The sequence below is a fragment of the Halichoerus grypus genome, chromosome 8 (genome assembly GCF_964656455.1).
Source record: "Halichoerus grypus chromosome 8, mHalGry1.hap1.1, whole genome shotgun sequence".
In the NCBI taxonomy this organism is placed as follows: Eukaryota; Metazoa; Chordata; class Mammalia; order Carnivora; family Phocidae; genus Halichoerus; species Halichoerus grypus.
The window spans coordinates 106925890-106953432 of record NC_135719.1 but is presented as its reverse complement, the minus strand read 5'-3'; the positions used below and the strand labels follow the sequence as shown (position 1 = coordinate 106953432).

Sequence of the window (27543 nt, the reverse complement as noted above, 5' to 3'; positions counted from 1 at the left end):
AATGATGATTTAGATATCTTTTTTCTTAATGGAACACTCGGGATTGTAAATAAAACACCAATAAAGTGCCAGCATTATTGATGATAGATGAAGATGTCTATTGGATAATAGACACCTAGCTTAATATTCCTTAAATGTAGTTCCTGAATTTCCTAACTTTTGAAATTAAAAATAACTTGGAAAAAAAACAAATGATTGTTCTTACCAATTTACAGTTTCATGCAAGGTGTTGAATTCTTTTGCTGTGATAGAATGCTCTTGTTGGGGAGGAATAACTGGGGTCGGGGACAGCCTGTTGGTGTGACAGTCCTGACTTTACCATATTCTAGCGGTACAGCCTTGTGCTGGGTGACCACCTGTCTGTGCTTCTGGTTGCTCAGCTATAAAATAGGGATAATAATAGTAACTTTATCATAGGATTATTAAAAGATTAAGTTATTTAATAAATATGAAGTGCTTCAGAATAGCCTTTGTAAATGTAATGATGATGATTGTAGTCCAGACTATTTTAGTGGTGTGTAAATTTTTCCCTTTTACTGAACTGGAGAAATAATGCCATTTTATAAAAGATCAAGAAAGTATCTTTTATAAAGGTAAGCCAAATAGTACTAACTTATTCTCTACCATATTAGTAATGTATTTTAACTTTATTGTGCCACCTTGCATCACTATAGGTAATATTATAAAGAAGTTATGACAAGAATGTAATAGAAGCAGTAGATTTTATGTTCTAATATATATAAAATTATAAACTATGCTGCAGTGAAGGTATTTCCAATAAGTTCATATTCTGGTTTAGGCAAATGTCTTTAAAAGGTAAACTTTGTTAGTGTTTAAGAACTTAGTCTAAGACATGGCTACTTATGATTATATGTGACCTTGGCATGTTATTTAACTTCTTATTATTTAATCTCACTTAACCTTAGTTTACTTACCTGTTTCTTGGAGTTAATATAAGAACTAAATAAGGTGTTAAACGGATTAACAGAATCCCTGGTAATTAGTAGAATGCTTAGTAAGAGCTCAATAAAATGTTATACTTCTAATACTATGTAAACCTAAAATGTAAACTTGAATTGTAGATTGAAGCAGTCTAATTTGTTTTCATTGTAGATTGAAGCAGTCTGTTTTCATTATATTTATGTATTTAACCAGAAACCCCTTCTTATTTTCTTGATTTTGTAAATTTTGTTGAATGGTTCTAAACTCTGAATACATTACCTGAAGCCAGACTGCCTGGGTTTGAATACTAGCTTCACTCCCTAGAAGCTTTGTGACCTTGTGCCAAATTATTTAACACTGCTGTGGCTTGGTTTCCTTACAAGTAAAATGGGGGTAATAATATATTTATCTTAAAGGTTTGTTGTGAGGGTTAAATGAATGTGTATGTGTAAAGTACTTAGAACAGTTCTTGGCACTTACTAAGTACTAGTTATAATAATTGTTGTTATTGAGGATCCTCATGGACCTCTGGAATATCTCCCTACTAAGTATCTTATCTCATGGGTTTGAGGAATAAATTAATGCCTTAAAGAACTCAGACTAGGAAAGAAACGCTTTAGAGATGGGACATTTGTGTGTAAACGTTCCTGTATAAAAATAGTCCTGTACACTTAACGCTCTATTTTTGATAGGTTATAGAGGTATATAGCAGGACACTTCTATGGGGATAGAAGAGGTGCATGAACATGACCTCATCAGGAGTAGCAGCAGCAAACATTTATGGGGGGTCAAGCATTATATTAGGTAGCTGCTTAAAATGTGAGCAGCTTTCTAGTACCACAGTGAAACAGAAGATCACTTTGAGTTGATCGCTTCTGGTTGTGAAGTGCCAAAAAGTGGTACAGGAAGATGATGGAGATTTAGAAGAATGAGCAATGCCTGGCCAGGGTGAAAAGTTAGGAAGAAAGGCATTCCAGATAGCAATTGCACTGTTTATGGTGTATTGGATAATAGCTTGGGGAAGTAGAAGATAAGATTAGAGAGAGGAAAGATAAAAAGTTCAGTAAGTGAGGACATGATATTCTTTTCTATTATTCCTTCACTCACCCACTTAATATTTTAAATGAGAACCTACTGAATGCTACATAGTGTACTACGAATGGGAGAGACAGGAAGTGAACAAAATTAACTCCTTATTCTCATCTTATGGTCATAGGGACAGGACCATCTTTAAATATGTAATTGCTATAATGTGATGAGTATTATGATAATTGAAATAGTTACAGGAGTATCTACTGGGGAATGTGACCTTGTATATAGGGAAGGATTTTTGGAAGAAATTACTTTTAAGCTGAGAGTTGAAGGTGGAGTGGGAATTAGCCAGTCGAGTGGCAGAGGATGTTAGCCTAAGGGCAAGAGACGGAAGAACCATGGGTTGGGAGAAAACGAGAAGCCCCAGCAGGAGAGGTGGAGCGAGGGAGGGTGCCATTCGAGGAACTGAAGGAGGTCTAATGATGATGAAAGAGCAGTCCTGGGGAACCAGTGGCTCGACAGGCTTAAGAAACAAGTGCTTAAAGTGCTTTATAAACCAGGTTTAAAGATTTAGCGTTACATATACTAAGAGCTATCAGATACCAATAAAAGATGTTAAACCGGGAGAGATGTCAGATTTTTACAAATTTGTAGCTCATCAAGTATATATAAGTCAGTAACGTAAGATATAAGCATAATAAGCCTCTTGGATTCCAGGAAATATTTATTTCAGTAGTCTACACTCCTCTATTAAGATTTGTTAGTACTTTCTGAGATAAATTTAAAATGCCAAAGCCAATAAAATATTCTCACTAAATTACTTCTTTTTTGTTTTTTGTTTTTTTTAAAGATTTTATTTATTTATTTGACAGAGAGAGACACAGCGAAAGAGAGGGAACACAAGCAGGGGGAGTGGGAGAGGGAGAAGCAGGCTTCCCGCTGAGCAGGGAGCCCGATGTGGGGCTCGATCCCAGGACCCTGGGATCACGACCTGAGCCAAAGGCAGATGCTTAACGACTGAGCCACCCAGGCGCCCCCAAATTACTTCTTTTTTGAATTATAGAATAGTTAGTGCTTTTGATCACTTTTTTTTTTTTTTAAAGATTTATTCTAGTGAGAGAGAGCAAGAGCGTGCACACGGGGCAGGGTGGGGGGTACAGAGGAAGAGGGAGAAAGAATGTGAGGCAGGCTCCCCCGCTGACTGCAGAGCCCAACACGGGGTTCAATCTCATGACCCTGAGATTAGACCTGAGCTGAAACCAAGAGTTGGGTGCTCAACCGACTGAGCCACCCAGGTGCCCCAATTCTGTCATTTTGATGAGCGAATTCCTAAATTTTCAGTCACTAGCTATATCAAAGATATACCAATTTGTCACTTTTTATCAGTTTAGGTTCTAAATGTTTTCTATAATCAGTCCATCTGCTTTAGTCAGTCATTGAAGACTTAACGTAAAATAATTTTTAAATTTAAAATTGAATGGGGTATTTTAATTGAAATATATGGCAGTTTGAATGATATGTAAACTTTGAAGCAGTTTACAGCATCTGTTAACAGATTAAAAACATTTTTAAGGGTTTATTTTTAATTTTTTTTTTAAAGATTTTATTTATTATGAGAGAGAGAGAGAACAGAGGGAGAGGGAGAAGCAGACTCCCTTCCCTGTTGAGTAGAGAGCCCGACGCGGGGCTCAATCCCAGGATCTTGAGATCATGACCTGAGCCGAAGGCAGATGCTCAGCCGACTGAGTCACCCAGGCACCACCAGGTTAAAAACATTTAAAAAAAAATATGACACACCAGCTAGATTTTTGGAAACCGTCAGTGCTTTGCACACTTTCAGTATACACGTTTCAGTTATCACAGTTAAGTAGCATCAGTCATCCAACAATAGGATTTATATTTTAGTTACCACCATACTTTTGAATAATTGCATGAAGTGAAAACTCCTTCTCATTTTTCAGTCCCTAGTTCATTATGTAAATAACAGATGTGTATCATGACCAGTGACCAGTCATGTCACTTATTTCAGAGTCTGTCCATGATTTGTCACTTGTGTATTTGTTACATAGTTCACGCGTAGATAGCCAAGTGTGTAGCTGTGTTGCCTCTCTCTCCCGCTGATAAACTCATGAGCTATTTTACAAAAATGGATCATTGAAAGAGGAAATTGGCCAACAAAGATAAATGTGCAGCAAAGAAACAAAAAGTGATAATACCGGAAGTGAAATTTGACTCAAACATAGATGGGGAGTTACAGAAGAAATAGCTCACCATGGCTGTCTCCATTGGAGAGACTAGATATGCAGCCAAAAGGATTTAGTGAAGGCAGGTTTATTGACATAAGTGAGGAAAATGGTGTGACAAAAAGATGAAGATGTCTCACAGAGAGTGACACCATCAAAAAAAATTGTTTTAAAGAAACTCTCAGGGATATTTCGTGACACTGAAAGTGCAAAGGATAAAATGGGAGTTGACCCAAACTTAGGAGTACAACAACTTGCCAAGGCATAAGCAAATACTGTTTAAACTACTTTTGATTAATTTTTACAAAGAAATGTAACACTTCTCAGTGTTTCTAATGTTTTAAATTACAGCACACTTAATAACAGTTTTCTGTTTTTTCATTTCCCTATATACACTTAAAACCAACAGTTTTTAATCTTTGACAAAAACTTTTCTCATGGAATAATTATAATTTTACATATTAAGATCTTTTTGCATGTTGCCTGTACATTACATATATTTATTGGTTTAATTCTGTGTGCCAGGCTCTGGGTTCTGTCTGTGAGAGACAAGATGAATAAGCTCAAAGACCCTTAAGTCTAAGTTATTTATGTAAGATATAACGAAGTGTAATGATTATTCAGAGTGCTAAGATGTACCTAACTGCTTTGATAGGAGAGTCTGTGAAGAGAGTCTGCGATGGTAATATTTGAGCTGATTCTTATGTAGGATTTTATCACCCTCTGAGTGGGGAAAGGGAAAAGTATCCAATCAAGGAGCTTTGAAACACCCAGTTGTGCCACAAACAGCCAGAGCATGAGCTGTTCCTGAGGATAGCTAGAGCACTGTGGGGCACAGATGGTTAAGATTTGTTTAACCTATTAAGATGCTATAAAACACCTTAGCAAGAGAGGGACTTGGAAAGTTAAGTAGAGAAGTAAAATCACCAAATTTACATTTTTTAAAAAGATTTAATTTATTCATTTATTTATCAGAGGGAGAGAGCGCACAAGCTGGGGGAGTACTGGCAGAGGGAGAGGGAGAAGCAGACTCTCTGCTCAGCAAGGAGCCTGATGTGGGACTCGATCCCAGGACCCTGGGATCATGACCTGAGCCAAAGGCAGACGCTTAAGTGACTGAGCCACCCAGGGCTCCCACCAAATTTACATTTTAAAAGATAACTTAGTTTTGCAAAAATGCAAAGTAGTTTAGGCAAGAGATGTTGAGGACATGAAGTAAGGCAATGTAAAAGGAGAGGAAGGGACAAATTAAACAGCTGCTTAGGAGGTAAATTCCAAGAAAAATTGAAGGAGAGGAAGAAACAGAATAGGACTTGAGATATATTCAACTTCACAGATTTAAAGGTTAAGCTAATATAATTTCTATGTGCGTGATCTTAGTGTAGTCTTCCCTTAATTGGTTGGATGGGGTGGGGTGGAACGAGGGACAGTTTCTGAGTCATGAAATACTTGCATGCTTCAAATTGCCAGTGGGTTGTTGTTTTGTTTTCCATTTTCGACAAAAGAATATGTCTGCTAAGTTAGTGTTGGGACCTTCTCTAAGCAGTCCTGTTTCTGGTTTTCATAGCTGTGGGAAATCAGGAATATTCTAATGTCTAGTATACTAGATGTATGATGCCTATATTATAGAAATTTGCTTAAGTCTTAGTTGATGGTGTTGTAGTGATGTATTGTAAAATGCATTGCTCAGAATTCTGTTAAAGGGTAGTTCTGGAAGGGGGGAGGGTCATCCCTCTAAAATAAGATTAAGAATGATTTAGACTCTTGAGTCTTAAACAGGGAAGAGAGGAAATGACTTGGAAGGTATTCCAATTATTTTTAGATAGAATATTCATTTTATAATATAAATCTAAAATATGAAACAAAAAGTTGTTAAATTATTTTTCTAGGGGTGCCTGGGTGACTCAGTTAAGTGTCCAACTCTTCAGCTCAGGTCATGATCTCGGGATTGTGAGATTGAAACCCAAGTGGGGCTCCATGCTGGTTGTGGAGCCTGCTTAAGATTCTCTCTCTCCTCCCTCTGCCTGCCCCATCTCCCCCTCCCACCACCACTCGTGCTCTCTCTTAAAAAGAAAAAAAATTATTTTTCTATATTGTTTCTTTGCAATTTATATCCTGTTTGTGTTTTTCACTTGTTATAAACTCATCTTAATTTTGCTTATTAGTATATGCATTCTTGAAATACTTAAATAGCTACTAACAGTAACCATTTTGTTTTATAGGAATACCTCAAAGATAATTGCTGGTTTGGTTCCAGACCACTGCAATAAAGCAAGTCAAATGAATTTTTTTGTTTCCCAGTGCATATAAAAGTTACGTTTACACTATACTGTAGTCACGTGTGCAATAATAGCATTATGTTTGAAAAAGCAATATACATACCTTAATTTAAAAATACTTTTATTTCTAAAAATGCTAACCACCATCTGAGGGACGCCTGGGTGGCTCAGTCAGTTAAAAATGCTAACCACCATCTGAGCTTTCAGTAAGTCATGATCTTTTTTGCTGGTGGAGGGTCTTGCCTTGATGTTGATGGCTACTGACTGATCAGGGTGATGATTGCTGAAGGTTGGGGTGGTTGTGGCCACATTTAATTTCTTAAAGAAATTATTTAATTTCTTAAAATAAGACAACAATGAAGTTTGCCTCATTGATTGACCCTTCCTTTCATGAACAGTTTCTCTGTAGCATGGAATGCTATTTGATAGCATTTTATTCACAGTAGAACTTCTTTCAAAGTTGGAGTCTGTCCTCTCAAACCCTCATGCTGCTTTATCAATTAAGCTTATGTCATGAATAAATTTCACCTCAAAAAACCACTTTCTTTGCTCGTGCATAAGAAACAGCTCCTCATCCATTCAGGATTTATCCTGAGGTTGCAGCAACTCAGTCCATCTTCAGGCTCCACTTCTAATTCTAGTTCTCTTGCTGTTTCCACCACATCTGCAGTTACTTCCTCCACTGAAGTCTTGAACCCCTCAAAGTCATCTGTGAGGGTTGGAATTCACTTCTTCCAAACTCCTGTTCATGTTTATATTTTGACCTCTTCCTATGAATCAGGAATGTTCTTAATGGCATCCAGAATGGTGAATCCTCTCCAGAAGATTTTCAGTTAACCTTGCCCAGATCCATGAGATGAATCACTATCCATGGCAGCATTAGCCTTATGAATGTTAAATAATAAGACTTGAGAGATGAAATGACTCCTTCCTTGATCCATGGGCTGCAGAATGGATGTTCTGTTAGCAGGCTTGACAATAACATTAATTTCGTTGTACTTCTCTATCAGAGCTCTTGGGTGACCAGGTACATTTTCAGTGAGCAGTAATATGAAAGGAATCTTTCTTTCTGAGCAGTAGGTCCCAACAGTGGGCTTAGAATATTCATTAAACCATATTGTAAATAGATGTGCTGTCATCCAAGCTTTGTTGTTCCATTTATAGAGCACAGGCAGAGTAGAGTTAGGGTAATTCTTAAGGGCCCTAGGGATTTTTGGAGTAGTCTGTGAGCATTGGCTTCCACTGAAAGTCACCAGCTGCATTAGCCCCTAACAAGAAAGTCAGCCTGTCCTTTGAAGCTTTGAAGCCAAGCATTGACTTCTCTCTAGCTATGGAAGTTCTATATAAGGCTGTTTTGTCTACATTGAAAATTTGTTTAGTGCAGCCACCTTCATTAATGGTCTGGGCTAGATCTTCTTGGTAATTTGCTGCAGCTTCTACATTAGCACTTGCTGCTTCACTTTGTACTTTTATGTTAATGGAGATGGCTTCTTTCCTTAAACCTCTTAAACCAACCTCTGTTAGCCTCAAACTTTTCTTCAGCTTCCTCACCTCTCTCAGCCTTTTTAGAATAGAAGAGTTAGGGCCTTACTCTGAATTAGGCTTTGGTTTAAGGGAATGTTGCGGTTGGTTTGGTCTTCTGTCCAGACCACAAAAACTTTCTTCATATCAGCAATAAAGTTGTTTCGCTTTCTAATCATTCATTCCTGTGTTCACTGGAGTAGGACTTTTCTTTCAAGAACTTTTCCTCTGCATTACAAGTTGGCTGTGTGTGTGCAAGAGGCCTAACTTTCAGCCTGTCTCAGCTTTCAACACTAGGCTTTTGATTTAAAGCGGGAGATGTGTAACTCCCCCTTTCACATGAACATTTAGAGGCCATAATAGGGTTGTTAATTGGCCTAATTTCAATATTGTTTTGTCTCATGGAATAGAGAGGCCTGAGGAGAGGAAAGGAGATGGGAGAATGGCCAGGCAGTAGAGCCGTCGATTAGACATGCCATCATACGGGCATGGTTTGTGGTACCCCAGAATAACATAAGAGGTCACTGTTCACAGATCACCATAACAAATATGAGAAAGTTTGAAATATTGCAAAATTTACCAAAATGTGACACAGAGACACAAAGTGAGCGGCTGCTGTTGGAAAAATGACGCAGATAGTTGCTTGACAGAGGGTTACCATAAACCTTCAACCTGTGAAAAATGCATTATCTGCAAAAAGCAGTAAAGCGAAGCACCATAAAATGAGGTATCCCGTAGTTTCTGTTATTAAATCAGTTAAAGATATGCATAGTTTAAATACTGCTTCATTCACGTTTGGTGCTGGAGAGTGACCTGGTGAGAGACTTGTGTAGTTGTGGCTGGTTCCAGGCAGGGCCTCCTAAGACGAGCTCCTCCCTCACTTGAATTACCGTTTCCCTGGTGTAGTTCATAAATTTCTGGTGTAATTTCTTATCTTTCTTAGTGTATATCTTGAATTGATTAGCTTCTTGGTGATGAACTGGTAAATGTGTGGTAGGCGATGGGGTCCATTTTATATTAATAAATTGATATTCCAGTATACGGATGGTGTTGGAACAAAGAAATGGAATGGTTTGAATGCGTACTTTCAGCATAGCTCTTGGAGACCCAGATGAACTAGCAGTCTTTCTGGTGACAAGGTTTCTCTGTGCTTGCCAGGCAGTGTTTACTTTGGGCAGAGCTGGATGAACATAAATTTAGTCTGTGAACCCATTTTTTCATACTGACCACCTATTCAGTTGACAGATATCTCTGAGAACTGAATTCTGATCTCAGCTCTGCCACTGAGGAACTGTGGGGGCTCAAGCAAGTCACTAGCCCCACTGGACATGGTTTCCTTATCTATAGGAAGAATTTGGATTGGGTTAATTTCTAAGGACATTTTCAGGTCCCAGTTTACCAAGCTTCATGGCATCCCTCTGAAACTGGTGGGGGAAAGGCACAGACTAAGCAAGTTGCAGTAAGATCTGGTGAAGTCAGACTCAATGGAAAGTTTGCTGAAACTCACCAGAATATTACTTTCTGCTGCAGCCCTTTGCCTTTGAGATTTCTTAAAATTAGGGCACCTGGCTTGCTTAATGGATGGAGCTTGCAACTCTTGATCTCAGGGTTGTGAGTTCAAGCCTCACATTGGGCATAGAGCCTACTTTAAAAACAACAATAAAGCTTTGTTTTTTTTTTAATTACCATATAATGTATTTGTTTCTGGGGTACAGGTCTGTGATTCATCAGTCTTACACAATTCACAGCACTCACCATAGTACTTAAACTCCTCAATGTCCATCACCCAGCCACCCCATCCCTCCCACCCCCCCACTCCAGCAACCCTCAGTTTGTTTCCTGAGATTCAGAGTCTCTTATGGTTTGTCTCCCTCTCTGGTTTCGTCTTGTTTCATTTTTCCCTCCCTTCCCCTATGATCCTCTGTCTTGTTTCTCAAATTCCTCGTATCAGTGAGATCATATGGTACTTGTCTTTCTCTGATTGACTTATTTCGCTTAGCATAATACTCTCTAGTTCTATCCACGTCATTGCAAATGGCAAGATTTCATTTTTTAATGGCTGCATAATATTCCATTGTGTGTGTGTGTGTACACATACCACATTCTCTTTATCCATTCATCTGTTAATGGACTTCTAGGCTCTTTCCATAGTTTGGCTAAACAACAAAGATTTCTTGCAATCTACATAATAGTGCTCTTACCAGTGCAGGTCACTTAGCTCTGAGGTAGGAAAGGCGGGTGCTAAGGAAGGGAAGGGAGGAAATACAATCCTCATGTGAAGCATATCTCACTTCTCATTGCTCCCTCTGGTAAGACCTGGTGTTTCCACTCTATGGGTTTGTTTTGTTTTGTTTTGGTTTTTTTAAGATTTTATTTATTTGAGAGAGAGAACAAGAGAGAGAGAGAGATCACGAGCAGGAGGGAGGGGTAGAGGGAGAAGCAGACTCCCTGCTGAGCAGGGAACCCAATGTGGGACTCCCATCCCAGGACCCTGGGTTCATGACCTGAGCTGAAGGCAGACAATTAACCGACTGAGCCACCCAGGCGCCCCAAATCTTAGTGCTTTTGTTGGTGTCCATTTAATTCTCAAGTTAGGAGCTTTCTAGCTTTCCTTTTTCACCTTCTAGCTGTCTTCTCTCATCTATAGTCAATATCATTAAGACCTGTGATTCTTAGACATGTTCCTCATATTTGGCTCCTTCTCTTCAGCTTCTGCCTTAGGTCAGGTTCTGCTTCCAGAATATTGCAGTAAATTTCTTGCTGCCAGGCTCTTCCTTTTCCTGATTTATTCTCCATAATGCCATCATAATTATCTTCATAAAAAAAATCTGATTTAGAGACTCCAAGCACATGTTGGAAGTCTCCCACATCTCTTAAGACCCAGGTAAAATACCACCTCTTCTTCAGAGCCTAATTCCTCTTTTACATTAAAGTTGGTTGCTTCTGTGGCATTTTGTTTTTTTATATCTTTTTAGCTCATTTTACTTGTCTGTGTCCCTTACTTAGGCTGTGTCTCTCGAATGGGAGTTCTTACTAATTTTATATTCCCATGGCCTAACTTAGTGTGGCAAATGGTAGATACTTGGAAAATGTCTTTTAATTCATTTATTGATTGTGCACCTGAGGAATAACAGTCTTCATCCATTTTGCTTCCTCTTTTCCTTTTTGAAGTTCTGAGTAAACCAAAGAGACCAGAACAAGAAGGCACACCTAAAATCAAGGGCGGAGGATCCTCAGCATCCTCACCTGAAATTAAAAGTTTGGGAGGAAGGAAACCTAAAGGGGTGAGAGTAAGAAGTTCTTCAGGACAAAATAATAGTGATTGAATAATGAAATTAAGATCTGATGTCCTTAAATTTCAATAAATATTAGAGATAACATCATAGAGATAATTTTTAAACTTATTTAAGCATTAATTTTACTTGTAGACCCTGTTTTTACACATTAGTGGCAATGACATCTCATTAGAAACCTTGGAAGAGTTGTGTATTTGTATTTGTTTCAGCAATTGGAGAGGAAAGCAGAAACTAAAGCTCTTCTACTGTCAGTAGCTTAGTACATGTAAGAAACCTTGGCTTAAGGTTGGCTTAAGACAGCAAATTACAGCTGGGAAAGAGGAAGGAGGCAGGTTAATTCCTGGAGTTGTGGAAAGAGGACTAGGGAGAAGCCCTTGTCTCCCCGACAATTTACCAGCAGTGTTCTCTTTCTTCGCTCTCTAACCCGGATTCTGCAGGTGCCACTACTAGCAGTTTTCCTTATATCTCAAGTTGAAGCACTGACCATAAATTTTCCAAAAAACCTTGTGATATATGTTTAGTATAGTATAATATTGTTAGTAATGTGCTCTGGGTTATTTTAGATTTGGGCAGCAATCTGATTTGAAACCTAGCTATTATTTACTATTTCTTTGTGGCAAATCTGAATTCTAAGACCTAAAAATGAATTTTTGGAATATAATCGTTTCACATTATAGGGTTCGTCTTGAACAAAGTGATTCATCCTTTTTAGAAGATGTGAGCAAGAAGAGGAAGTCAGTTCAGTTTGATTTTCCCACATCTAGGGAAACCTCTGTTGTGCTTCTGGTTAGTATAGAAGCATGTTTTAATTCTGAAGTTGAAGACAAAAATGGATTTTTTAAACATACAACTAAATTAATCCTTGTTGGGGATAATATTTTCTTGGGGTAGTAATGAAGGATCTTTAAATTTTTTAAAATGAGGATTTATTCATTTATCAGGTATCGTGTGCAGGCACTGTGCTAGGCGCTGGCAATATAATGATGATTGAAACAGACCTTGTTTTTGTTTTAGAGAGTATAGTCTAGTAGGGAAGAAAGACACTTACCCCTCCCATGAACAACAATGAATGCAAATTTTGATCACAGTGTACTAAAATAGAGAATAATGAAGGGACATAGGACATTGGAAGGTTTATCTTAGGCTGGTTAAAAAGGCTTCTCTGGGAACATGAAATTTAAACTAAAATTTGAGAAAGATGAGAGGGAATTCGACATTCAGAGTGGAATAGCATGTGCAAAGCCATTAAGGCAGTAAAGAGCTTACTTATTCCTGGAATAAAGAGAAGGAAAGTATGGTTGAAGCAGAGAAAGAGTAGCATAATATAAATTCAGAGGAGTAGATGGGCCATAGTGTGTGGGGCTTTGTAGACTATGATAAGGCATTGAGATTTTATTTTGAGTGCATTTGGAAGCTGTTAAAGTATTTTCATTAGGGGAATGACATGAGTCAACGTTGAGTAGATCACCTTGGCTGTTGTGTGGGAAGTGCTGAATGGAATCAATAGGCTGGTTAGGAGGCTATTGCAGTAATCAGTGGAAGAGGTGCTAGTGACCTGAACAATATGGGTTCATGCCGGTGGAAATTGGAGATTTTTGGAAGTTAAACTGATTGCTGATAAATGTGGGGAATAGTGGGAAAAGAAGAATCCATTACTTATAGATTCTGGTTTGAGTCAACTGGGTTGATGGTTAGTCCTATTTAGTAATAGTAGAGATAGGAGAAAATTGGGTTAAGTTTTGGATATATTAAATTTGGGATGCCTGTGAGATATCCAGATGGAGATACGGGATAGGCAGTAGGATATATAAGGTGGTGCTCTAAGCAGAAGGTTGGGCTGGAGATAAAACTTAGAAATGTTGAGTGTATAGATGCCATTTAAAGCCATGGAAATGCATGAGATACCTAGGGAGCCAGTGTAAGAAGTGTATAGTTCCTAGAAGGTGAGAAGGGCAGCAGAGCATAGTTACCAGGATTGGTTTGAGACAAATAGATACTTTATCATAACACAAAGGCAGGAGACCCATACAGGTAAAAATAAATGCAAGAAGGTTTGTAAATTTGGTTGGCATGTAGGTGAAATAGTTCCAATCTGATAGCTTCTTTATTTTCTGAAGTAGAATCCATGATTGTCTACTTAGAAAGAGGGAGAATAGTCAGCAATTTGAGGATGGTAAGTTTGAAATATAGTGGTGGACTGAGGAAACATAGGCTTGCCTAGTGGTATCTTAGACCATGTTGATCATAAAATTTACAGTGCAGGCATACCTCAGAGATACTTTGAATTCAGTTCCCAACCACCACAATAAAATGAACATCCCAATAAAATACGTCAAATGAAATTTTTAGTTTCCTAGTGCATATAAAAGTTACATTTACTCTATAGTCTGTTAAGTGTGCAATAGCATTATGTCTAAAAAACAATACACATACCTTAATTTATAAAAAATAGATATAAAAATATAAAAATAAAATAAATAAAATATTTTATTACTCGGGGCGCCTGGGTGGCTCAGTCGTTAAGCGTCTGCCTTCGGCTCAGGTCATGATCCCAGGGTCCTGTTATTGAGTCCCGCATCAGGCTCTCTGCTCAGCGGGAAGCCTGCTTTTCCCTCTCCCACTCCCCCGGCTTGTGTTCCCTCTCTCACAGTGTCTCTGTCTATCAAATGAATAAATAAAACCTTTAAAAAATACTGTATTACTAAAAAAATGCTACTATCTGAGCTTTTAGCAAATCATATCAGTGATCACAGATCACCATAACAAATAATGAAAAAGTGTGAAATATTGCAAGAATTACCAAAATGTGACAGAAACATGAGGTGAGCAAATGCTGTTGGGACAAATGGCACCAATACACTTGCTCAAAGCTGGGTTGCCCCAAACCTTCAATTTGTAAACAAACAAAAAAGCCCAGCAGTATCTGCAAAGGACAATAAAAGGAGGTGTGCCTGTAATTGTTTCAGTCTGGTTGTGAAATGAAAGAGGGAAAATCCCTTAAGTTTGGTAGATGAGTGACTAGTGGTGGTATAAGTAAATGGTGTGATGGAGGAGTTTGAAAGTCTTATTCTGGAGGTCAAGAGGACACTGGCCTATGATGTTATCTGGTCTGGTCAGTTTGTCACATGGCTTGCTTGCAGTGGTGTCAGAACCAGTTGCTTAATAGCTTCGTTAATAGCTTACTAGGATTGAAGAGTTTTTGCCGTCATTAAAGACAGGGTAAATTCTTGACATGCAATAGTTATATTACCTAATTTGGGGTTTTAAGAGGATCCTAAAACAAAAGGAAACTATGTATTAGCACAACAGAAAAATCTATTTACAAAAAATAAGGTATGTGCCCAGAAAGCATTTGTGTACTTATAATTTAAAATAAAATGTTGACTTACCAAAGATTATCTAATGTAAACTTTGCTTCTGGTTTATGGAAGTTACGAGAATGCTAAACAAATTCTGTATTTCTTTCCTGAATGACTATTATTTCTTAAATATGCAAACAGAAATCTAAGCCACTTTAAAGTAACATTTTGTTTCCTGTTTATTTCAAATTGTTAATAAGTTACTTATTTTTGAAATGTGGGTACTTAAATAAGTTAATTCAGTTAACTGTCATTTTTTTTTTTACTTTTTAAACAATTAAAATTGTTTAAAAATGAAAGTAAATAATTGCATTCTAGAATTGCATATCAAAATGGTCAAGAAGGAATTGTGGCCCTATTAGGAGAAGATTAAATAGGGTGTTAATAGTGTATCTTCTTTCTCTGTGCTCATTTTCTAGAGTGTAAGGTAGCTGTCATTACATAAAGAGGGACATAGTATTTTCCTTAGCAGAAAGCTTTTTGAAATAACTTGATTTTCTTTTGTGACTGATGGAGTGGGTGAATGCTCCAAAAGCCATTTGGTAGAATAAGCAATGTTTGTATACTCAGCCTCCCAATAATGAAACCCCTAAGCCTTCAGTTCCTTAGAATACACACATGGTATCTTTGAGGATAAATACTGAACTACTTCTTGAATTTGAAGAGCATTCTATTACAGTCAAGTGAGAAGATTTTTATTGATATAGTTAATGTTTTAGCCATTTGCAATTTTAATGATATGAATTTGAGTGTCTGTCAGTATTATTTTTATGTGGAACAGAGCACAACATGATTGGATCTATTAAATAAGGGAGGAACATAGGGGCGCCTGGGTGGCTCAGTCGCTAAGCGTCTGCCTTCGGCTCAGGTCATGATCCCAGGGTCCTGGGATCGAGCCCCGCATCGGGCTCCCTGCTCGGCGGGAGGCCTGCTTCTCCCTCTTCCACCCCCTCTGCTTGTGTTCCCTCTCTCACTGTGTCTCTCTCTGTCAAATAAATAAATAAATAAATCTTTAAAAGAAAAAAAAAAGGGAGGAATACAGGAATAATTCTTTCCAGAATTCTGGCAAAATGTTTTTTTTAATTAATTTTAAAAGTTAATTTATTTATAAATTCCAGCATAATTAACATACCGTGTTATATTAGTTTCAGGTGTGCAAACTGTCAAAATGTTTTGAAAAATTAATGCATATTACTAAAATTTATTATAGATGACTTTTATTGGGTATATGAAACCATAATCTAAATAGTTCCTGACTTCTAAAAAGTCACTAAAAAGGCTGAATTTATGAATAACTAAAGAAATATCTTCTCCCCCAAGAAAGAAAACCATGTCTTTATAGTAGTACATTTTCCCCCTTAGGTTTTCTTTTGAGAAGATTTGTATTTATGGGATGTTGCTTCTTAAAATATAGATAGAAAATTTTAAAGTCACAGTATACCAAATATAAGAAGGTGGTTACACTATACCTGGAGCATAACTGAAATCTTAACATTGGACAAACTATTGGAACATGTTGAGCATGATCTACCCCTTGAATGGTTTTATAATACTGATGAAACAAGTCCTATGGTGATGCTTGCTAACTTCTACTATAGCAAGTGCCAGGCTGATTATGATTATTATTATTTTTATTTATTTTCTTTTTTTTGAGAGAAAGAGAGAGTGGGGGGGCGGGTAAGGAGAGAGAAAATCTTAAGCAATCTTAAGCAGGCTCCACACCCAGCATAGAGCCTGACATCGGCTCAGTCTCACGACCCTGGAAATCCTGACCTGAGCCGAAATCAAGAGTCAAGTCTCTTAATTGCCTGAGCCACCCAGGCACCTCCAGGCTGATTATTCTTATGTGCGAGAGTATGTGTGTGTTGCATTCAGTTGTCTGATGCTACATTTGAAACCCCAAGGCTGCCATTCTGAAAAATCAGAAATGTTTGTTTATTAAAACATGGTGCAGGGCTCAGATTTTGATGCGGAAGGGAGTTAAATACATGGAAAGTTGTTCCAAAGTTTTCGATTATGCATATGTAGGGAATTTCAATAACTGTTTCTTTATAAATCCTAATACCACACAAGAAAAATAAACCATTATTTTACAAATCAATAGCATTTTCACTTGCTTTTCATTATTATAGTTACTTTATAGATGACCATTTTACTTTTAAAATCAAAGTTTTTATGCTTCTATTCAGTCTTTAATTGGAGGAATATGTAAATATACATGTTGATATCGGAGATCTTCTCTTGTGCGTTGTGTTTATACCAGTTACAGTTGCACGGTACAGGCAAGCACTGTAGCGGACTAGATGACTTAAGTACTCTCAAGAGTTATTGCATTAAGATATACTGTTTCACACATATACACACAAAATTGTTAAGTATTTTTGATGTACAGTTGGCTCTTATGCTTGCCTCAGTGAATGATTCTCAATTGATATACCATCATTTTTCTCAGGATTTTGATCAGTGTATAAAATTTGTTTTTGGGGCGCCTGGGTGGCTCAGTTGGTTGGGCGACTGCCTTTGGCTCGGGTCATGATCCTGGAGTCCCGGGATCGAGTCCCACATCGGGCTCCCTGCTCAGCAGGGAGTCTGCTTCTCCCTCTGACCCTCCTCCCTCTCATGCTCTCTGTCTCTCATTGTCTCTCTCGCAAATAAATAAAATATTAAAAAAAAAAAATTTTGTTTTTGCTGCTTCTGAATAGAACAGCTATATTCTTACGATATCCTGGGTGAAGCCAGTTGTGGGGTCTTGATGCGTAGATATTAGTTTCAAAGTGGAATACACAGTACAATACAAAGCCAGCACCAAAGGAAGATTTCCTAGAAGGCGAGAAAACATTGTTTTGTGTATTTTAAGAGTGCTCAATCAAGTCTCTAAAAGGTTTTGCAGTGAAACTGACACGGTGACTCTGCTGAAGAGCAAATTAAAGAATGATAATAATTGTAAACGTGCTTTGAGCTTTATAGGATCATTCCAATCACTGTTTAAGTGATATTGTAGGGGCACCTAGGTAGCTCAGTTGGTAAAGTGTCCTGCTTGATCTCAGCTGGGGTCTTGATCTCAGGGTCGTGAGTTCAGGCTGGGCATGGGGCCTACTTAAAAAAAAATGATACTGTAGGCGCCTGGGTGGCTCAGTTGGTTAAGTGTCCAACTCTTGGTTTTGGCTGAGGTTTCTGGGATCGAGCCCTGCATAGGGCTCCCCATTCAGCGGGTAGTCTGTTTCCTCTCTCTCTCCGACTCTGCCTCACCCCCCCTCATGCTCGCTCTCTCTCTCTCAAATAAATAAATCTTTTTTAAAAAGACGTAATTCTTTAAAAAATGATATTGTAATAACTTTCTCTTCTTGAAAACAGAACTAAAAATACTCCTTGGACTTGCCCTCCCCTTTCTGTCCATCTGCCATCCATTATTGTGCTCCCTGCTATAACAAAATACTCAGGAAAAGTTCTCTGGATTCCTTATTACTGCTTTCTCACTGCCTAGCCATTGCAACTCAGACTTTCATCATTTCCACTCCCACATTAACTTATGTCTCTAAATTTTACTCCCAGTTTGCACACCTGGGCCCCTGCAGTTCTTCAAAATTATCAGTGATGATTTTGAAACATAACACTCCCCTGTTTATTCTTGCTGGATGCAGGTGGGCTGCTCCTTTGTTGTGAGAAAGGGAGGTGGAATTGATGGGGAGGGTCAGATTTTTAAAGAGGAAGATCAGGGGAGGTACCTGTTTCTGAGGTTAGAGTTTGAAGTCTAACTGATGGAAAGTTGAGATTTTCATTCGTCAAGGGCCCACGAGGTTTTTCTGTAAAAGTCCTGGTACAGATATTTGGGACTTTGTGAGTTTGCTCTGCCTGAGTGAAGGGTGGTCAGCTACATGCATGACATCCAGAAAGTAGTAGGAATTTAATGGCTTTGGGAGCAACCTTTAACCAAGGAAGTGGATAGATACCCCAGCTTCTCTTTCCCTAGGTGGGACAAGTCTTAGGCATGTTCTACATAATTCCTCAGGGGGTCTTTAGCAGGATTGAACTCCAGTTATCCACAGCAGTCAGTGAACCCTTAATAGACTTTTCTCTATCCATCTCACTATTCCTAATCCCCTCAAGTGTGCTTCCCCTCAAAGTTCTCATTTCAGGTTTGCCTTTTGGGGGAACCCAAATGATAGTGTTTACAGACTTTTAGTGGTGGTGGTGGTGGTGGTGGTAGTAGTAGTATATAGCTTTTTCCTCCCTTCTCCCCCACTGGGGAGATATGGCTTCCTTAATGGTTGACATTGGCACCAGATTACAGCAGAGTGAATGGACTGAGGTATGGGGAAGAAAGTATTGTATGCCTACCTACCATTAATTCAGTTCAGCTCAGCCTTACTCAAATTGGTTTATTCTTTGCAGGTTATCTTTTTCTGTCTTGCGTTCTCTATTCATGAAGAGAAAAGGAAATCACCTATATAACATGTGTGACCATTTACCTCAGTAAATGAAAAGGTCCCAACCTTGGTGGTTTTCTGTGAGCTAGATCAGATTTTCTATGTTTAAAAGTTAATTGACAAATTCTGTTCTGGAAAATAATTTAAGATGCAGGGTACTATATACATTGTGTCAGACAATTAAGTGAGTAGTTATAAAATAGGAGTTATATAATTTCTACACCAGACTTCAAATAACATGATTGACTGGGCTTTCCCAAAACAAACATTAAAATTTCAAAACGGCAGTGTAATCATAAGTAAGTACAGTTCTCCTATTAATAAAGCACTTACTGATTTGGGACCCCAGGGTGGCTCAGGCAGTTAAGTGTCTGCCTTTGGCTCAGGTCATGATCCCAGGGTCTTGGGATCGAGTCCCTCATCGGGCTTCTTGCTCAGCGGGGAGCCTGCTTCTCCCTCTGCCTGTAGCTCCCTCTGCTTGTGCTCCATCTCAAATAAATAAAATCTTAAAAAAAAAAAAGTACTTACTAATTTTTTTTTTAACGTCTGGGAAATTGAAAGTGTTTTTCCACTTGTGTGTTTCTTCCACAATGAGAAGTTCAGTGGTGTGTTGTAAGTTTCATCATTAGAGAAGGTGTTTCTAGGCACATAATCAATGTGAAAATTTCATTTTTTACTATTTGAGGCTTTCAGGTATACAAGTTATGTTAAAAAAAAATTCCGTATTAGTATATGCTTTTAAGCTCATTTTTTTTAAAGTTGACCAATGCTTTTTAAATCTGTATTAAAATGAGCTTTTTATCAGAATCATGATAATAGTTTTTGTTTTTATTTGCAAGAATGCTATTTTCCATGTTTTTTTTTCCCTTCCCTGGAAGGCTTTGTTTGCCTGTTCTTTTTCTGTTTTTGTTTTAAACACTTACTTTATTTGAGAGAGTATGTGCAGAGGAGAGTGGGGAGGAGGGGCAGAGGGAGAGAGAATCCTGGAGCAGACTCAGAACTGAGGCTCAGAGTCCCACTCTGGGCTCAATCCCAGGACCCTGAGATCATGACCTGAGCCGAAACCAAGAGTCGGTCACTCAACCAATTGAGCCACCTGGCTGCCTTGCCTATTCTTTTTTTGAAATATAATGTCCCCCTTTTTTGGTTCTTAGTTTAATGCATAATTATCTAAAAAGTCTTTACTTTTTCTTTTTTTAAGATTTTACTTATTTTGAGAGAGAATGAGAGAGATAGAGAGGGGGGAGGGTCAGAGGGAGAAGCAGACACCCTGCTGAGCAGGGAGCCTGATGCGGGACTCCATCCTGGGACTCCAGGATCATGACTTGAGCCAAAGGCAGTCACTGAACCAACTGAGCCACCCAGGTGCCCTAAAAAGTCTTTACTTTTATTGCTACTTTAAAAACTAGCTGAAGTTGGATTTTATTTTGCAAGTTTATTGTTAATGATCTGCTTTATTGAAGGAAGCCAAATCTTGTGTTTATTCTTTTATTTGGTTTCATCTAATTTAATTGCAAAAGGCTGTTAAATAGTTTAACAGAAATTAATGTTTTCTGTTATACTTATACCAAGATATGTTAAGGAAAAAGTTGGGTTACTTATCTCGAAATGTATTTGGGACAGCTTATATATAGTTGGGATGTAGTGTTTTTGTTTTTTTGTTTTCTCTTACTCATGGATATTTTTTTCCATGCTCTTCACCTAGGATATTGGTTTTGGTTCACTTGGATTCCCTGTCTTACTTTTCACTACTCCTTACACACCTCAGCACGCATCTGCAGTCTCGTAAACAAACCTCAGCCTTCTCACTGGCTTTATCAGAATATTGTCCTTTCCTCAAGGCTGGGCTTAGAACCCACCAACTCCACTTCATTATTAATTTTTCCATGTCCAGTCCCCAGGGTTCTCTTTGTTCTCTGAGTGACTACAGTGTAGTCCCTCTTCATCCCTGTGTCCTATATTGTACCTGAGGTAAACATTATTAGTTACAGTGTGTATTCTGCCTCAGCTCCCTTGTGTATGGGCTTTCAAGGGCACAGAGTGTTTTCTCAGCTCTTCAGGATCTCTTTTGTACCTATCACATAAAAGACACTTAGTATTTAGTTACTTGTATTAAGTGCCCAATTTAGTTTTCTTCTTATAATTTCTATCAAGGTAATCTTAGATTGTTAAGTGTTTTGTTTATTGCTTGTTTTTTTATAGATGTAAAAAAGGATTGGTCTGACCATGCTCTCTGGTGGGAAAAGAAGAGAACTTGGCTTCTTAAAACACACTGGACCTTGGATAAGTACGGCATTCAGGCGGATGCTAAGCTTCAGTTCACGCCCCAGCACAAACTGCTCCGCCTGCAGCTTCCCAACATGAAGTACGTGAAGGTGAAAGTGAATTTCTCTGACAGAGTCTTCAAAGCTGTTTCTGACATCTGTAAGACTTTTAGTAAGTATTAAATTCTTCCCTATGAAAGCATTAGTTGTGTGACGTATATATGACTGATGATTGACAGCTTATTTCAAAGAGTAGGTTGGGGCGAGCTATGTATGTTTGTGTGTGTATGTCAGTTTTTCACTTTATTCTTGAAAGTTTTTTATTACTTTAAGATAAAGAAATATTGAGGTAAGATGGAACAGGAGGAACCTAATATAGATTTTTTCCTTACTAGAAGTGTATCAGGTATGTATTATGTAATACTTCATTCTGATGACTTAATTTTTATGTCTTGGGAAGGAAAAGAAAAAAGGCATTTTCAAGATGTAGGTTTTGCAATGTTTCCTTCACATAAGTCACTATGTGATTTTAGTGATTCAGTCACATTGTGTCACTTCCTTCACTAAAGGCCTGACACAGCTCCTAAGGAAATGACCATGAATGTTGTCTTCGTTAAGCAGTCTGCAACTTGAACACTCTTGTAGTAACTCTATTTATGCTTTCTGAAATGAAATGTGGATTACTTTTGGCTGACCCAGTTATGTCATATGACAGGAAGTATTCAACCATCAGAGAAAATGTGAACTATTGTCATTATCACTAGTACATAATTCTGTTATATCATAGATTTAGGAGGGATGTAGGACATTACTGTTTTGATCTAATGACTGAAATTACAGTGTTTTTTATGCTTAATGGAATTTTTAGGAAAAAAAATACAGAAAAGTATAAGAAATTATATAAAAATGACCTAATTCCTGTTATCTTAGAATTAATAACTGACATTTTGCCATTTTGCAAGACTTTTTTTTAAGTCACAATAATAGAGGTAAAGTTCTTGAGTCACATTCTTATAATTTCCCTTCACAAAGCAACCACTGTCCTAAGTTAGTGTGTATCCTTCTTGTACTTTTAAAAATACATTAACACACACATATGTACATGTGTTTCTGAATATCTGTGTGTTTACATATCCATAAACAGTATGTTACTGCCATTACTCTTTGGGTATTTTTCTTTTTGCAGTTTTGTATTTGTATGCAGGAATTTCTCAAGTAGTTATATAGTAGTCCCCCACTTACCTTGAAGGATATGTTCCAAGACCCCCAGTAGATGACTGAAACTACAGATAGTACCCCTATATGTACTGCTTTTTTCTATACATACATACCTATGATAAAGTTTAATTTATAAATCAGGCACAGTAAGAGATTAACAATAATAAACGATAAAATAGATCAATTATAACAATATACTGTAATAAAAGTCATGTGAATGTGGTCTCTCTCTCAAATATCCTTTTGTACCGACTCACCCTTCTTTTTCTTGTAATGGTGTGAGATGATAAAATGCCTATGTGATGAGATGAAGTGAGGTGAAGGATGTAGGCACTGTGACACAGCATTAGGCTGACCTTCTGATGATACATCAGAAGAAGGATCATCTGCTTCCAGACCACAATTAAACTGAAACCATGGAAAATGAAATCGTGGATAAGGGGGGACTGCTGCACCAATTTACATTACAACCAGCAATGTATGAAAACCCATTGTCCCAAATCAACACTAATACTTGAATATTGTCAGTTTTTAGTGTTCACTTCTTTGAGTGAAAAAATACAGTTATTTCATTTTCGTTTATAAAGTTAAGTATGTTTCTGTATCTCTATTAGTCATCTAAGGTTCTTTTTTTTTTTACTTACCCATTTATATCATTTATTTTTTTCAGTTCATAAACTTTATTTTTTTAGAGCAGTTTTAGGTTGACAACAAAATTGAACAGAAAGTACAGAGTTCCCATTCATTCCCTATCCTCACACATGTACAACCTCCCCACTATCAACATCCCACACCAGAGTGGTATAGTTAATAAACCTACACTAACACATCATTATGACCTAGAGTTCATGGCTTACATTAGGAATCACTCTTGGTGTTGTATAGTCTGTGGATTTGGACAAACGCATAATGACATGTATCCATCATGATAGTATCATACAGAGCAGTTTCACTGACCTAAAAATCTTCTGTGCTCTGCCTGTTCATCCTTCCCTCTCCCCTAACCCCTGGCAACCACTAATTTTTTACCTTTCCATATAAACCTTAGAATTGGTTTGTTGGTATCCATAAAATACCTTGCTGGGATTTTGATTACATCGAATCTGTAGATCAAATTGAGAAGAACTGACATCTTAACAATATTGAATATTCATGTCCATGAACATGGAACATCTCTCCATTTATTTATATTTTGATTTCTTTCATAACAGTTTTATAGTTTTCCTCATTTAGATCTTGCACATATTTTATAGATTTATATATAAGTATTTCTTTTTTGTGTGTTAATGGAAGTAGTATTGTGTTTTCTATTTAAAATTCCACTGTTCATTGCTGGTATATTGGAAAGCGATTTACTTTTGTAAATTTACCATGTATCCTGCAACCTTTCTATAATTATTTGAGGAGTTTTTGTTGATTCTTTTGGATTTTCTATAGGAATGATGATCATATCTGTGAATAAAGACAGTCTTCTTCCTTCCCAGTCTATGTACCTTTTATTTGCTTTTCTTGTCTTACTGCATTAGCTAGTACTTCGAGTAAGATGTTGAAAGGCAGTTGTAAGAGAGGACATCCTTGCGTTGTTCTTGATCTTAGTGGGAAAGCTTCAAGTTTATCATCATTAAGTATGTCCTTTGCTAAAGGGTTTTTGTAGGTATTCTTTATCAAGATGAGAATGCTAGCTTACTGAGTTTTTAATCATGAACAAGTATTGGATTTTGTCATGCTTTTTAAAATTTGTATCTTTTGATATGATCATGTGAGTTTTCTTTAGCCTTTTTTGTTTAGACTTTTGATGAGATTGGTTATGTTGATTTTTGGATGGTGAACCACCCTTGTATAGTTGGCATAAATCCCACTGGTCATGGTGTGTAATTCTTTTTATGCATTGTTGGAATTTATTTGCTAATATTTTGTTGAAGATTTTTGCATAGATATTGCTCTGTAGTTTTCTTATAATACCTTTGATTTTGGTATTAGAGTAATGCTGGCCTCATAGAATGAATTAGGAAGTATTCCCTCCACTTTTATCTTCCAAAAGAGGTTGTAGAGGATTAATATAATTTCTTCCTTAAATGTTTGGTAGATAGGAAAAAAGCTCCTTAACATGGGTCCTGGCAGTGATTTTTGGATATAACACGTAAAGCAGAAGCAAAAATAAAAAAGTAGGATTATATCAAACCAAAAAATTTCTGCACAGCAAAAGGAACGGTCAACAAAATGAAAACCTACTGAATAGGAAAAAATATTTACAAATCATATAACTGAGAAGGAGCTAATATCTAAATTATCGAAAGACCTCATACAACTCAATAGCAAAAAAAAGAAACAATCCAATTAAAAATGGGTAAAAGACCTAAATAGACATATTCCCAAAGAAGATATACAAAGATTCAACAGATACATGAAAAAGTGTTCAATATCACTAATCATTAGAGAAATGCAAACCAAAACCACAATGCAATGTCACCTCATAACTGTTAGAATGGCCGTTGTCAAAAAGACAGATAAATACTGGCAAGGATATGGAGAAAAGGGAACCCAGCCACAATGGAAACAGTATGGAAATTCCTCAGAAAATTAAAAATAGAACTACCATACAACCCAGCAGTTCTACTTCTGGAATATAACTTAAGGAAATGAAACTACTATCATGAAGAGATGTCTGCACTCCCATGTTCATAGCAGCATTATTTGCAGTGGCCAAGACAAGGAAACAACGTAAGTATTCATTGACAGATGAATGGATAAAAAAGTTGTGATACACAAACAGATATTATTCAGCCATAAAAAAGAAGGAAATCCTCCATTTGTGACAACACTGATGGACCTTGAAGGCATTATGCTAAGTGAAATAAAGTCAGAGAAAGACAAATACTGTATAATCTCGCTTATACATGGAACCCAAAACAAAAACAAAAAAGCAAATTCATAGAAAGATCATATTTGTGGTTACCAGAGGCAGGAGTTGGGGAGTGGGGGGAATTGGATGAGAGTGGTCAAAGGTACACATTTCAGTTATGAGATAATTAAGTACTGGGGATGTAATGTATGACATGAAGACTACAGTTAATGCTGGTATGGTATATTTGAAAGTTAAGAGTTCCAATCACAAAGATTGTGTGTGTGTGTGTGTGCCTATATGAGGTGGTGGATGTTAACTTACTGTGGTGATCATTTCACAGTGTACATAAGTCAAGTTATTCTGCTGTATACCTTAAATGTACACAGTGATATATGTCAGTATCTCAGTACAACCAGAAAAATAGTGTTTGGTCTGGCCCTAGTGCTTTCTGTTGTGGAAGGTTATTAATTATTGATTCAATTTCTTTAATAGATACAGGTCTATTCAGATTGTCTATTTCTTATGTGAGTTTTGGCAGATTGGCTTTCAAGTTTTTTATTTACTAAAAATTATGTTGGTTTTCTTTTAAAAATTAACTCTTAAAAAAATGCTTTTATGTAATGATGAAGTTAGGTTTTTAGTTACACTTTGATTTCTTTTTTAAAAGAACCACTGTGGGCTAAGCACAAGCACTTTAAGTTCTTTGATGTAATGTGTCTGACATATAGGCTCTACAAATGTAGAGCCTTATTAAGAGGAAATGAAAATTCTCCCAAAGTTTAAGTGACAATTACGTAGAGGCACTATAAAAAAATATATTCTGTTTAGAGCTTGCTACCATTTCATATCATCAGTAGGTATGCAATCTGAGTCTTAGACATTAGTATATGCCTAATGGTATTAGGCATACACTAATTCATTCATACTTTTTCCCTTCTATTCTTATAAAGTATCTCTATTTGGTAGGGATAGAGAAGCACACAGTAGTAGTGGAGCAGAACTCTGATTAACTCAAACTCAGCTGTGTTTAAAACATTTTTTTAAATTTAATTTTCATTTTGGTAGCCTAAGTTGTACAGAAAGATTCTAATGTAAAAGTTTTGTTTTAGGAGTAATAATAATGATTACTTTTTCTATAAAGATGAACAAGAAATGAAGAATCACTTAAAACTTCTAGCAGCATTTTCTAGTTTTAGCTATTCTAGTGGATGTGGGGGATGTGGGGTAATAGCTGCTTGTGGCTTCAATTTGTATTACCCTAAAGACTAGTGATGTTGAGGATCTTTTCATATGATTACCCATATGTCTTTTTTTGGTAAAGTATCTGTTTAAATCCTTTGCCTCCCCTCTTTAAAAGAAAAAAATTAGGTTGTTTGTCATCTTACTGAATTGTAAGCACTTTTTAGATATTCTGGATATAGAAAATTTATTGGATTTATGTTTTGCAAATACTTCTTCACTGTGGTTTACTTTTTAATTTTTTAAGTATTTTTGAAGAACAGAAATTTTAATTTTGATGAAGAAAGACAATGATGATCTCTTTTATGATTTTTATTCATAGACACAAAAATTGTTAACAAAATTTTAAATTGGTTCCAGTAATATATAAAAAATATTAACACGTCATGATCAAGTGAGGCTTATCCCAAAACAGAAAACTTTCTGTGTGCATGTGGAAAGAATGTATATTGTATTATTACTGGGTGAGGGTGCTTTATAAATGACAGGTAAAGTTGGTTGGAAAAAAAAGGGACCTTGAAATCTTCAGCTATAATCGTGGGTTTGTTCTTGATCCTTTCACTTCTGTCAGTTTTATTGAAGTATTATTAGTATGTGCACACATTAAAAATTATTATGTCCTCTTGATGAATTTCCTCTGTTAACATTATGAAATGACCTTCTGTATTTCTGATAATATTAGCTTTGAAATATACCATGTCTGTATTTAAAAAGTGCTACAGCTATCTTTTGGTTGGTATTAATGTCTTTTTTATCCTGTTTCTTTTAATTTATGTCTTTAAATTAGATTTCTTGTAAACGTACAGCTAGAACTTGCTTTTTTATTTATTCTGACAATCCCTGCCCTTTTATAAACTGTTTAGACCATTTATATTTAA

The 27543-nt window shown here is 36.9% G+C and overlaps 1 protein-coding gene and 1 long non-coding RNA gene across 13 annotated transcripts in view; one reads left to right on the top strand and one right to left on the bottom strand.

Moving 5' to 3' along the window:
* Positions 1-27543, bottom strand: part of LOC118539683 (uncharacterized) — a 200476-nt gene that overhangs the window by 43906 nt on the left and 129027 nt on the right. The gene's annotated exons all lie outside the window — the stretch shown is intronic.
* The window catches only part of FERMT2 (FERM domain containing kindlin 2), an 85342-nt gene that overhangs the window by 11425 nt on the left and 46374 nt on the right, over positions 1-27543 (top strand). For 9 of the 11 annotated variants that reach the window (XR_013440696.1, XR_013440695.1, XM_078053713.1 and 6 more), the window contains one exon: positions 21302-21535. Coding sequence is in view for 9 of the 11 variants with exons in the window: in XM_078053713.1 (XP_077909839.1) it covers positions 21302-21535 (234 nt within the window). In the remaining 2 variants the exon portion in view is untranslated. Of the gene's footprint in view, positions 1-6439; positions 6489-11218; positions 11302-21301; positions 21536-27543 lie in introns of those variants that run through there. The other 2 variants (XM_078053716.1, XM_078053718.1) reach the window with 2 other exon arrangements.